This window comes from Anomaloglossus baeobatrachus, chromosome 5 (assembly GCF_048569485.1).
Source record: "Anomaloglossus baeobatrachus isolate aAnoBae1 chromosome 5, aAnoBae1.hap1, whole genome shotgun sequence".
Lineage (NCBI taxonomy): Eukaryota > Metazoa > Chordata > Amphibia > Anura > Aromobatidae > Anomaloglossus > Anomaloglossus baeobatrachus.
Window position 1 is genome coordinate 522,387,216 of NC_134357.1, and position 11,849 is coordinate 522,399,064.

General features: G+C 39.6%; 1 protein-coding gene across 1 annotated transcript in view; it reads left to right on the forward strand.

The window, feature by feature from the left end:
- Positions 1–11,394, forward strand: part of LOC142312071 (uncharacterized) — a 36,989-nt gene extending 25,595 nt beyond the window's left edge. Inside the window, exons 2-13 of the mRNA XM_075350950.1 lie at positions 1,853–1,999; positions 2,116–2,295; positions 4,326–4,449; positions 4,533–4,618; positions 4,816–4,906; positions 5,013–5,098; positions 5,903–5,993; positions 6,096–6,196; positions 6,378–6,468; positions 6,573–6,670; positions 6,865–6,955; positions 8,079–11,394. Of these exons, the coding sequence (XP_075207065.1) occupies positions 1,922–1,999; positions 2,116–2,295; positions 4,326–4,449; positions 4,533–4,618; positions 4,816–4,906; positions 5,013–5,098; positions 5,903–5,993; positions 6,096–6,196; positions 6,378–6,468; positions 6,573–6,670; positions 6,865–6,955; positions 8,079–9,067 (2,106 nt within the window). The 5' untranslated portion in view covers positions 1,853–1,921 and the 3' untranslated portion in view covers positions 9,068–11,394. The remainder of the gene's footprint in view (positions 1–1,852; positions 2,000–2,115; positions 2,296–4,325; positions 4,450–4,532; positions 4,619–4,815; positions 4,907–5,012; positions 5,099–5,902; positions 5,994–6,095; positions 6,197–6,377; positions 6,469–6,572; positions 6,671–6,864; positions 6,956–8,078) is intronic.
- The last annotated feature ends 455 nt before the right edge of the window (positions 11,395–11,849 follow it).

Sequence of the window (11,849 nt, forward strand, 5' to 3'; positions counted from 1 at the left end):
CATTTCAATATAGGAAGAAGGGAGCGGCGTCTGCCAGACAGGGAAGCAAGTCCTCTGGTGGGCCACATGCAATGCAGGCTTGTACTATTACTGAAGTCTATGGGGGGCATTATACTGTCTGGTCAATATCATACAGTGTTTGTGGGGCATTTTTATTGGCATCACACTTTATGGGCACCATGAAAAGGGAATTTAGGGTCTTCAATAGAAGGAAAATTACTTTGTAAGGGCTGCAAAGTTGTAACATCTGCTCATCTGTGACCCCATCAAATATTATTTTTATGGGAGGGGCCCAATTAGATCTTCTACTATGGGACCCTTTGATTTAAATGGGCATCCCTGATTGAAACATCTCAGATTTAAAGGAATCACAGTTTTGTTGAAAAAAAAGTCTTAAAATATCTAAAGCAAGGAACAACTTGAAAGAGCTATTGAATGTTGCTCTGCTAAAATACACCCCTGTGCAGCGAGCAAAACTCCTACGCACATTAAGTCAGTAATCTAATATCCTTTCTTATGAATAAGAATCTGAATGTACTTTTACAAACTTAAGAAAAAATTATGATATCAATATAATCAGCTCCACATCAGAAGTGACTAAATAAGTAACTTTTCCCAAATACTGTTTTTATAATTCATTTACTGTACATGTATGATGATGGATGCCGGCAGGGGATAAAGCTTTAAAGGGAACCTGTCACCAGTTTTTTGGCCTATAAGCTGCGGCCACCACCAGTGGGATCTTATATACAGCATTCTAGCATGCTGTGTATAAGAGCACAGGCCGCTGTGTAGAACATAAAAAACACTTTATAATACTCACCTAAACTGGTCGATGTGATGGATGTGGCTCAAATGGGCGTCTTTGTGCTCTGATGCCAGCGCCTCCTCTTTCGACCATCTTCGTCCTCCTTCTGAAGCCTGTGTGCATGACATGTCTACGTCATACACACTCACCGGTCCCGCGCATGCGCACTACAATACTTTGATCTGCCCAGGACCTGAATGCCGGCGAGTGTGTATGACGTCGGGTGTGTCATGCACCGCGGCTTCAGAAGATAGAGGACAAAGATGGCCGAAAGAGGAGGCACCGGCACTGGAGGACCAAGACGCCCATTTGGGCCACATCCGCTACAGCGAACGGTTTAGTTGAGTATAAAGTGTTTTTTATGTTCTACACAGCGCTGTGGGCTCTTATATACAGCATGTGCGAATGCTGTATATAACCTCCCACTGGTGGTGGCCGCAGCTTATAGAGCAAAAAACTGGTGACAGGTTCCCTTTAATCATTAATCGTAAATAAGATTCAGTCCCACCTCCCTCTGTTTCTCTGTGAACTTGTTATATCCTTACCCCATTCACTCCTACTTCACCTATGTGACTATTATACGTCATCACTAAACATACCACACCCATTGTGTCCGTTATTTAACATCACCTACTTCATTGATGAGAGAATTTCTTCAAGTTGAATAAAATTGTCTTCAAATTTTCCCAAAAATCAAATTCTCCAGAGTATGGATTTTTTTGCAAGTTTCTACACACAAATTTAGCAAAATGGAGCACAACTGCTTTTCTGTGATGTTCCTAAGTCTTTTTTTTACACCACTCCACTGACAATATTGGTTTCAGTGGTGATTCCAGTACCATACAAGTCTGCTGAATGTGGTCTAGTGAAGGTGTTACACAAACTTACTTTCTCCTCAATCGAATCCTATTCAAGTCCATTGAAAATAAGACAGAATACAACATCCACACAACATATCTCATTTATTTCCCCTTATTTTCTCCTCTAATTGTATTATTACATGGGATCTTTATGATGTTACACCATTATCTTCTTTCCATTCAGGTCCCTACAATACCGGATCCTCTCAGATCTTCTATATATAAGAGAATTTTCCTGATTGACCCATCAAGGATGCATGGGGACAGGGACAAGATGGTGGAAAGGCTATTACACCTCACCCTAGAGATCCTCTTCCGGCTTACTGGAGAGGTGAGAGATCATTACATCATTCTTATCTATGGGAATAACAGATGGACAGAACTGGAGAGGTGAGGACTCTGGAAATGTCTGTAGTGAGATTTATTAATGTGTCTCTCCATAACCAGGATTACACAATAGTGAAGAAGACCTCTAGTGATCGCTATCAGGACCCCGTGTCTGAGGGATGGAGAAGACCCCTGAGCCCAATCACGGGGCCTCCACCTCACCCCCTGATACATGAGGACATCAATGACCAGAAGATCCTAGAACTCACCTACAAGATGATTGAGCTGCTGACTGGAGAGGTGACACTGCTGGGAATGCTGGGACATTATACCATACCTCCCAACCGTCCCGGATTCTGCGGGACTGCCACGATTTTTCAGGTTTTTCATCACAGCTGATGTCCCGACTCCTCCCCTCAGTGCAGTGAATAAATTAAATTATTATCATCGGCTCGGGCCAAGACTCCAACCTGTGAAGCTCATTGTTCCATAGGCAGCAGCTCTACCTCTGAGCCACTGCCCATATTGAAAGCCTTGGGAAGCCTTGGGAAGATTTGGTAATCTTAACCTCTATAGTGCAGTAGACAAAGCAGAAGTAGATTATTTAGCTGCAAAGATGGATGGATGGATGATAGAGGGATACATATATATATATATATATATATATATATATATATATATATATATATATATATATATATATATATATATATACATACTTGATAGATAAATAGATAGACAGACATATGGATAGATAAGATAGATATATAATAGATACATAGATAGATAGAGGGATACATGGATAGATAGATAGAGGGATGGATAGATTGATGGATACATAGATAGATACTGCATCTCTTTGTAGGTGAAGGAGTCAGATTCATTTGCACCCATAAAACTACTATAAAGAAATGTGGAAAAAATACAAAATAAAATTTTTATGTTCACCATCTTGGATTCGAAGCAGCAACTTTCAAACATGTGTCCAGCAGCCTCCCAGGCTTTCCTAGCTGTTCTAGCTGTTGAGCCACTAGGATTGATGACATCAGACAGAGGATTTTATATGAATAAACCTACAATGCAGCCTCTTACACAGCAGATTACACAGGACACAGCTCCATTGTAAACAGCAGTGTCTCTATCTCCTGTATTCTAGAGGGAGAGGAAAAGAGATTTTTTTTTCTTTTAATAAAATTACTAAAAATAACAAAAATAGAATAATGTAATTTTATTGCACTTTTTTCTAAAATAATAAACATCACAAATCAGCAAATAACATGGACATATTTGGTGTCCCTGTAATCGTAACGACCCGAAACAACGCAGCGATCAGGTTATTTATGGGGATCGGTAAATGGCGGGAAAAAATGGCGCAATTTATTATTTTTCTTTATTAAAACCCATAAAAAATGTAATAAAAATGTATCACTGAGGCCATGTTCACACGTATCAGAAATGCTGCATTTTTTCTGCAGGTGTCCACGCCATGCGCGCAATAACAATCTCCTCTGATTATTGCGTGTCTGCGGTATTTTTTATGCATATCCCTTATTTGATACATGTTTGTTGCTGATGTGAATCCTGAAGATTATAAAGAAAAAAACACCAAATCCGCACAGTTCAGCGGCGTCTTTCCACGCACCAGGAGCGGAGATTTCATCACGTCTCATCCACTTTGCTTGGACAATTAGTCCGTGTTCACATGTAGCGTAAATGCTGCATTTTTTTCTGCTGTTTTTTTGCACATTTATTCCGCTGTGTTTAATTGTCCAAGTAAAGTGGATGTGATTCCATGAAAAGACGCCGCTGAATTCTGCGGTTTAGTTTTTTTTTTTTCTCTGGAGGTTTCTATGTGGAGCTTAAAAAAATGCAGGAAAAAGCTTCTCTGTACAATAAAAAGACTTAAAAACGCAGATTCACATCTGAACCAAAAACGCATTAAATAATGGAGAAAAGGCAGAAAATGGAACAATCAGAGAAGATAGTTATTGTGTAGTTTGGTGCAGACAGCGGCAGAAACAAAAAGAAACAGAATTTATACAACATGTGAACACGGCCTTATAGGCACAAATAAGCAACATGTCATATAGTGACACATAGAAATATAAGAAAATTCTGGCTGCTAGGACTATTAACGAACAGTCTGGGGCATCTGCTGAATGACCCTTACTGACGAATGGGTGTGGCTAGGGGCGTGGTCAAATGTTGCCGCAGCGCGCTACGCGCGCCGCTTACTTTGTCCCTCTTTCCTTTCTTCAAAAGTTGGGAGGTATGATTATACCGTAATACTATGAAGGGACAGGGGGTGACGGTATCATTGTATTTGTCAGGTTCCTATAAGGTGTGAGGATGTCACCGTCTATTTCTCCATGGAGGAGTGGGAGTATTTAGAAGAACACAACGATCAGTACAAGGACGTCATGATGGAGGTTCCCCAGCCTCTGACATCACCAGGTGATAGACAAGACTAAATATACACGGCCTATAATTATCTGTATGTAAAGAATGAATTCAGTCACTGTATGTGTTTCCTCCAGTTCTATCCAGTGAAAAGACAACAACAGAGAGATGTCCCCGTCCTCTTCTTCCAGAGGAGTGTAAACAAGAAAATCCCGATGATCAGGTAGATGGAGAGAAGGTGTCATGAAATCTAACAATGGTGTGTAGATGGCTGTAAAGGGCTTGTGTTCAGTCTTGTTTTATCCACCAGTATTATATGTTTTATACTTGTGTAATGAGAACAGTGGAGATGGCTGGATTAGAGCTGATCATAGATGTGACTTCTCCATGTGTCTGTAACTTTCACAGTATTTGTTTCAGGGTGAAGATCTGACCCATATTAATACTACAGAGACATATCTGAGGGGTGATGAGTGGTGTAAAGAGGAGAGTCCTACCAATGACTACCCAGGTGAGTAGTGACAAGTAAATGCAGATAAGAGTAACATATTTTACTCATTGACTGGCTGCTACTGTATGTAAAGAATGAATTCAGGCCCTGTATGTGTTTCCTCCAGTTCTATCCAGTGAAAAGACAACAACAGAAAGATGTCCCCGTCCTCTTCTTCCAGAGGAGTGTAAACAAGAAAATCCCGATGATCAGGTAGATGGAGAGAAGGTGTCATGAAATCTCCCTATGATGTGCACATGGCTGTGAAGGTCTTGAGTTCAGTCTTGTTTTATCCACCAGTGTTATATGTATTATACTTGTGTAATGAGAATGGTGGAGATGGCAGGATTAGAGCTGATCATAGATGTGACTTCTCCATTTGTCTGTGACTTTTACAATACAGTTGAACCTTGGATTATGAGCTTAATTGGTTTCGGGAGTGAGCTCTTAAACCAAGTTACTCTTATATCAAAGCGAATTTTCCCAGAGGAAATAATTGAAACGCAGACAATTCATTCCACAACTCAAAAATATTTTCTGTATTTATACAAACTTATTACAGTACTACAAAATAATGTACTGTATTCATATAAAACTATTACAGTACACTAATACAATATACTGTACAGTAAAAAACATATAAAGCAAATTAAACTTCACATTAGCTTACAATTAAATTGGTGTGCGAGTGGTACAGTTTAAGCAATGTGCTATACTGTTTAGCAGAAAGAAAGTGCAATACTATATCCACAAATGCAAACTGATAGACATGCTATACAGTATATACTGCACTGTACAGTGGTATACTGTATACAGTACATATGTACAGAAAGTTGCCTCCAGAGCGGGTCAGAGTGTGGTGAAAGGACAGAACCGGAAGTGTGCACGGTGAGTATTTGCTCTTGCAAAGCATTGCTCTTAAACCAAGTTACACATTTGTAAAAAGCTTTGATTGTCTTGCAAAACGCTCTCAAACTAAGTTACTCTTAATCCAAGGTTCCACTGTATTTGTTTCAGGGTGAAGATCTGACCCATATTAATTCTACAGAGACATATGTGAGGGGTGAAGAGTGGTGTAAAGAGGAGAGTCCTACCAATGACTACCCAGGTGAGTAGTGACAAGTTAATGCAGATAAGAGTATCATTTTACTGATTAACTGGCTGCTACTGTATATAGAATTAATTCAGTCCCTGTATGTGTTTCCTCCAGTTCTATCCAGTGAGAGGACAACACCAGAGAGATGTCACCGTCCTCTTCTTCCACAGGACTGTAAACAAGAAAATCCCGATGATCAGGTGGATGGAGAGAAGGTGTCATGAAATCTCCCCTATGATGGGTAGACTGTTGTGAAAATCTTGTGTTCAGTCTTGTTTTATCCACCAGTATCTTGTTTTATACTTGTGTAATGAGAACGGTGGAGATTAGAGGATTAGAGCTAATCATAGATGTGACTTCTCCATCTGTCTGTGATGTTAACAATATTTGTTTCAGGGTGAAGATCTCACCCATATTAATACTACAGAGACATATGTGAGGGGTGATGAGTGTTGTAAAGAGGAGATTCCCACACATGACTATCCAGGTGAGTCTTGATCACTAAATACAGGCAAGATTAATATATTTTACTCATTGACTGGCTGCTACTGTATGTACAGCATTTATTCAGACCCTGTATGTTTCCTCCAGTTCTATCCAGTGAGAGGACAACACCAGAGAGATGTCCCCATCCTCTTCTTCCACAGGACTGTAAACAAGAAGATCCCGATGTTCCTCAGGATGATCAGGTAGATGGAGAGAAGGTGTCATGAAATCTCCTTATGATGTATAAGCGGCTATGAAGGTCTTGTGCTCAGTCTTGTTTTATCCACCAGTATTATATGTTTCATACTTGTGTAATGAGAACGGTGGAGATGGCAGGATTAGAGCTGATCATAGATGTGACTTCATCTGTCTGTGACTTTTACAATATCTGTTTCAGGGTGAAGATCTGACCCATATTAATACTACAGAGACATATGTGAGGGGTGATGAGTTGTGTAAAGAGAAGACTCCTACAGATAACCGCTCAGGTGAGTGCAGAGAGTATTTTACTCATACACTGGCTGCTACAATTTAATATTTTGTTTTTTTTTTATTATAGTCCATTCATAGAATTTACTAGCAGAAAAAATTGCAGTAGAAACACATAAAAACAATGTTTTTGTTTAGATAAATGTGGCACTGGATTAAATTGACATGGAGATTACTTTTCCATGCAGAAAAAAACTCAGGACTGATCTCTGTTTTCATTATATAAATATGAGACTATTTCTTCTGAGTCTCTTAAATTGACTCTGTGAGCACAATGACTGTTCACACCAAGTACAGGTGCTCGACGCACCCTTGGCATGGTCAAACATTTAAGTCAGTAAGAAAAAAGGTAATGAGACTTCAGCTTACCATAGGCAACTGCGCTCCAGGACTTGCAGGTGCTTGTGGTCCTCCAGGCCGGCCAGGCTGGCATATAGCTGAGAAGAAGTGAAGAGTGGACCCAGCACCACAATCCAGTATATTAAAATATCAAAAATGTATTGGGTATTAAAAAATCCAATGGATCCCAAACTTGAGAGAATATGCATAAGGGCACCTTAAGTGTTTCGGACAATAAGTAAAAACAAGTCCTTAATCATAGGTGATGATTAAGGACTTGTTTTTACTTATTGTCCAAAACGCGTAAGGTGCCCTTATGCGTGTTCTCTCAAGTTTTGGATCCATTGGATTTTTTAATACCTAATACATTTTTGATATTTTAATATACTGGATTGTGGTTCTGGGTCCACTCTTCACTTCTTCTCAAACATTTAAGTGCACCTACCCACCTACGTGATTTCCACCAAGCCCCTTTTATGGCCCTATAAAGCCAGAGCTGTCAATCAAAGATGGAGGGGAGGTTAAAGGGAAATCAAGTATCAGGAACAGACTGGTTATGTTAAGGTATTGCTGGACTTGTCTTTGAAAGAGCTACATCCACATATAAACAGTTTGTGGTGTGAAATCTTGCTGACAGATTGCCTTTAAAATCTACTCTTGTCACCACTGTCTTTGTTGATATTTGCATTTTACTACGATTAGTATAGAAATGTTATAAAATATCTAATATAATTTCAAGGCTTTGTTATTGAAAAATAGTAAAATAATTTTTATTTTTGACAGATGAATGTACCAGGAGCTCAGAAACACATCTACTATTTACAGATGTTAAAGCTGATAATCACAGTATCGCTGAAGATACTTCTAAAAAGCGTATAATTATCCTATGTATACCTACAGTTCCTCACAGCAAAAATCTATCATCTGATACTTTTCAACAGCTCCAATTTGCTGATGTATCACAGACTAATCAGCCAAATAAACGTCAGAGAAGGGATGATGAATATCAAATAGCTCAACGAGGAGAGAAGCCAGGCTCAAGTTCAGAGTGTGGGAAGTTTTATAGCAATGAATCAAGTCAGAAAAATCACCCAAAAGAGATGCCACATTCATGTTCAGAATGTGGGAAACGTTTTACTATAAAATCACTTCTTGACATACATCAGAAAACTCACATAGACAATCCATATTCATGTTCCGAATGTGAGGAATTGTTTAACCAGAAAACGACTTTAGATGCACATAAAAAAATTCACTTAGTGGAGAAGCCATATTCATGTTCCGAGTGTGAAAGATCTTTTAACCAGAAAACTAATTTAATTTCTCACCAGAGAATTCACACAGGGGAAAAACCATTTTTATGTACAGAATGTGGGAAATGTTTTATGTATAAATCAATGCTTCGTACGCATGAGAAAGTTCACACACAGGACAATACATTTAATTGTTCCAAATGTGAAAAATCTTTTAGCCAGAAATCTGCTTTAGATGAACATCAGAAAATTCACTTAGTAGAGAATCCAAATATATGTCCCGAATGTGGGAAATGTTTTATCTGGAAATACGATTTAGTGAGTCACCAGAGAATTCACACAGGGGAAAAACCATATGAATGTACAGAATGTGGGAAACGTTTTACCTATAAATCTGTACTTCAGACGCATCTGAGAATTCACACACAAGAGAAGCCATATTTTTGTTCCAAATGTGGGAAATGTTTTACAGATAAATCAAATTTTGTAAGACATCAAAAAATTCACAACGGGAAATAGTTATTTTCTTTTTGTACACAAAAAAGACAGACGTTACTGTCAATGCAAGTTAATGTCAATGTAAAGTAATATATCTGTAAGAGGAAAAGGAGAGGTAATTATAAAAATCAAGTGTATACTATTCGATAAATATACTGAAAAGCAATTAGTCTAGTGCCTCGCTCCACTGTCCAATCTAATATTAGCCATGGAGAGGTTATACTAACATTTATCAGGACAGTTGCTGAGAAACCATCTTGTCTCATACATTTAATAATATGTCCTATTAATATGATTAATATGAGACCAATTAACAATCGAATAGTTGTTTTAGCAACTGTCCTGATCACGTAAATCAGCGTCTTCCCCCACAGCTAATGTCCAACCTGGTAGAAGAGTGAGACATTGGACAGAGTCTGTAAATTATACAATTATTGTTAAAAATCTGTTTAAACCCCTTATTTTTGCTTACCTCATGCATTACATGTTTGAAAGAGATGCTTCTGATTAACATTAGAAGCCTGCCATATAGTGCAACTTTTTAGCTCTGTGGGTACAGAATGTATGGAGAGTAGTGATGGGTGAACTCTCATCCAGAATGGGCGGGTCCAACCGGATTTAAATGCAAAAAATCCGGTTCGGGACCGGAATTAATGCAAGATATATGGGGATCGGAATCCGACCAGATATGTCTATGGGGACCTGAATCATGTTCTTAAAAATGATGGTAGAAAAGGCTAGGGGGATTAGAGCAGGCGCGTTATACTTACCAGTCTCCATGCGGCTGTTAGCCTGTATGCGCACGTTGCTTAATTTCATGCGTTTACGCTGCATATTGCACTACAGCGTAAACGCATGCGTCCCCAGCACAATCTATGAAGATTTGTGCATAATTCATCCGCACGTTGCGTTTGAGAGCGCAGCGATTTGCATGCTGAAATTTTGATCTAAATCGCTGCGCTCAAAAAAGCAACATGTCACTTATTTTGTGCACTTTGGATGCTGCTCCCACACTTTTTATGGGAGAGGCGGCATCCCGAGCGCATGAAATCTGCATCTATTCTGCAGACACACTGCATCCATTATGCAGTGTTTCTGCAGAGATTTGAAGCGCACATGTGCTGCCAAATCGCTGCAGAATATTTGTCACGGCAGTACGCAACGTGCACACACAGCGTTATACTACTTCCGGGGCCGTACATTATTCTTCATACATATTCACTGCTTCCCCATCCACTGGCAGCCCCAGCGTCTGTGATTAGTTGCAGTCACATCATGGCCTCCTTAGCCTGAGAATACCAGCCCCTCAGCTATTATGGCTGAGTATCAAAATTGGGGGGCCGCACGCTGTTTTTTTTTTTTTTAAATATATATTTAAATAATTTTGTAAAAAAGCTGCATGTAGTCTCTCTTATTTTGATACACAGCCAAAATAAGCACATGGCTGAAGGCTGCAGCCTGTAGCTGTATGCTTTTTTCTGTGCTGGGTTCATAATATGGGGGGAACATATGCGAATTTTATTTATTTTTACACCACGATAGAGACGCAGACAGCGTCTGCAATTCCAAGCAGTCAGACATGCTGTCACACAGGGTGGGGGCTCGGTCTAACTGCAACCAGTCACAGATTCCAGGACTGCTGGTGGGTGGTAGAAGCAGTGCATATGCATGAGGGTAATTTACAAAAAAAACTTAGTTCAGATGCTTTACATATGCAATCCACTCACGCGAGCATTGCTGTGCTCCGGTACGCTTGGTGGTCTGCCCAGAGCGAGCTGCTTGCAGTGTTTGAACCACCCCAAAAAATGAGAAAACCATGCCCATTCTCCCCGGAAGTGATATGTTTATAACTGGCTGCATGTGGGCGGAGACCCGAACTGCCCAATTACTGATTTCCATTGGGAATCAAGTCTGGCTGAACGGGTTCGCTCATGCTTTACCTAAGGTCTGACTGAACGGGTTCGCTCATGTCTACTCAGAAGCTGAGTCTGATTTATACACATCAGCATCTGCCCCCCGTAATATCACAGACTGGAGATGGCTCAGATTCCTGCTGACTAACGACTTACAGGCATTGTACATACTGCATAACCACTTCTTTATCCCTGCTTTCAAAAATATAAAAATAAAAAAAAAAACAAATTATGATTGTTTGAATAAATCCCTTTTTCCCCCCAAAAAAATGATGGATTTGGGTGTTTTTAATCCTTTTACCTCAATTGTGATTTTTTTTTCTTGTTTTTTAGTACATTATATCGCGAAGTGAATTATGTCATTCAAAACAACAACTTATCCCTCCAATAAACAAGTCCTCAGGTGGCTATGTTGACAGAAAAATAAAAACACTATGGCCCTGATTCATCAAAGTAATTTTTTTAGAATGTTTGCAAAAGTACTTTGAAAAGTATATATTTTTACACAACTTGAAGTTACACAAAAATGTTACAACTTTTGGTACAGTGGAATCTCGATTTTACGGGTAACTCTGTTTGCGAGCATTTTGCTATACGAGCAAAGCTTGCTGTAAATTTGTAACTCAGTTTATGAGCTAGCTTTGCTGTACAAGCAAATATTCACCGCACACACTTCCGTTTCCGTACTTTCACCGCACTCTGACCCGCTCTTGCAGTCCGCACAAACACACACATATTATGCTCACCTTACCTTTCGTTTCATCGTCGGCCTCCTGGTTCTTGTAGTTCGCCGGTACAGGATGTGTATCGGGTAAACGTCGCGATGATGGAGGAACTTCCGCTGTCTACTCAAAGGCAGAGCGCTGGCCAATCAAAGGCAAGCAGCTCAT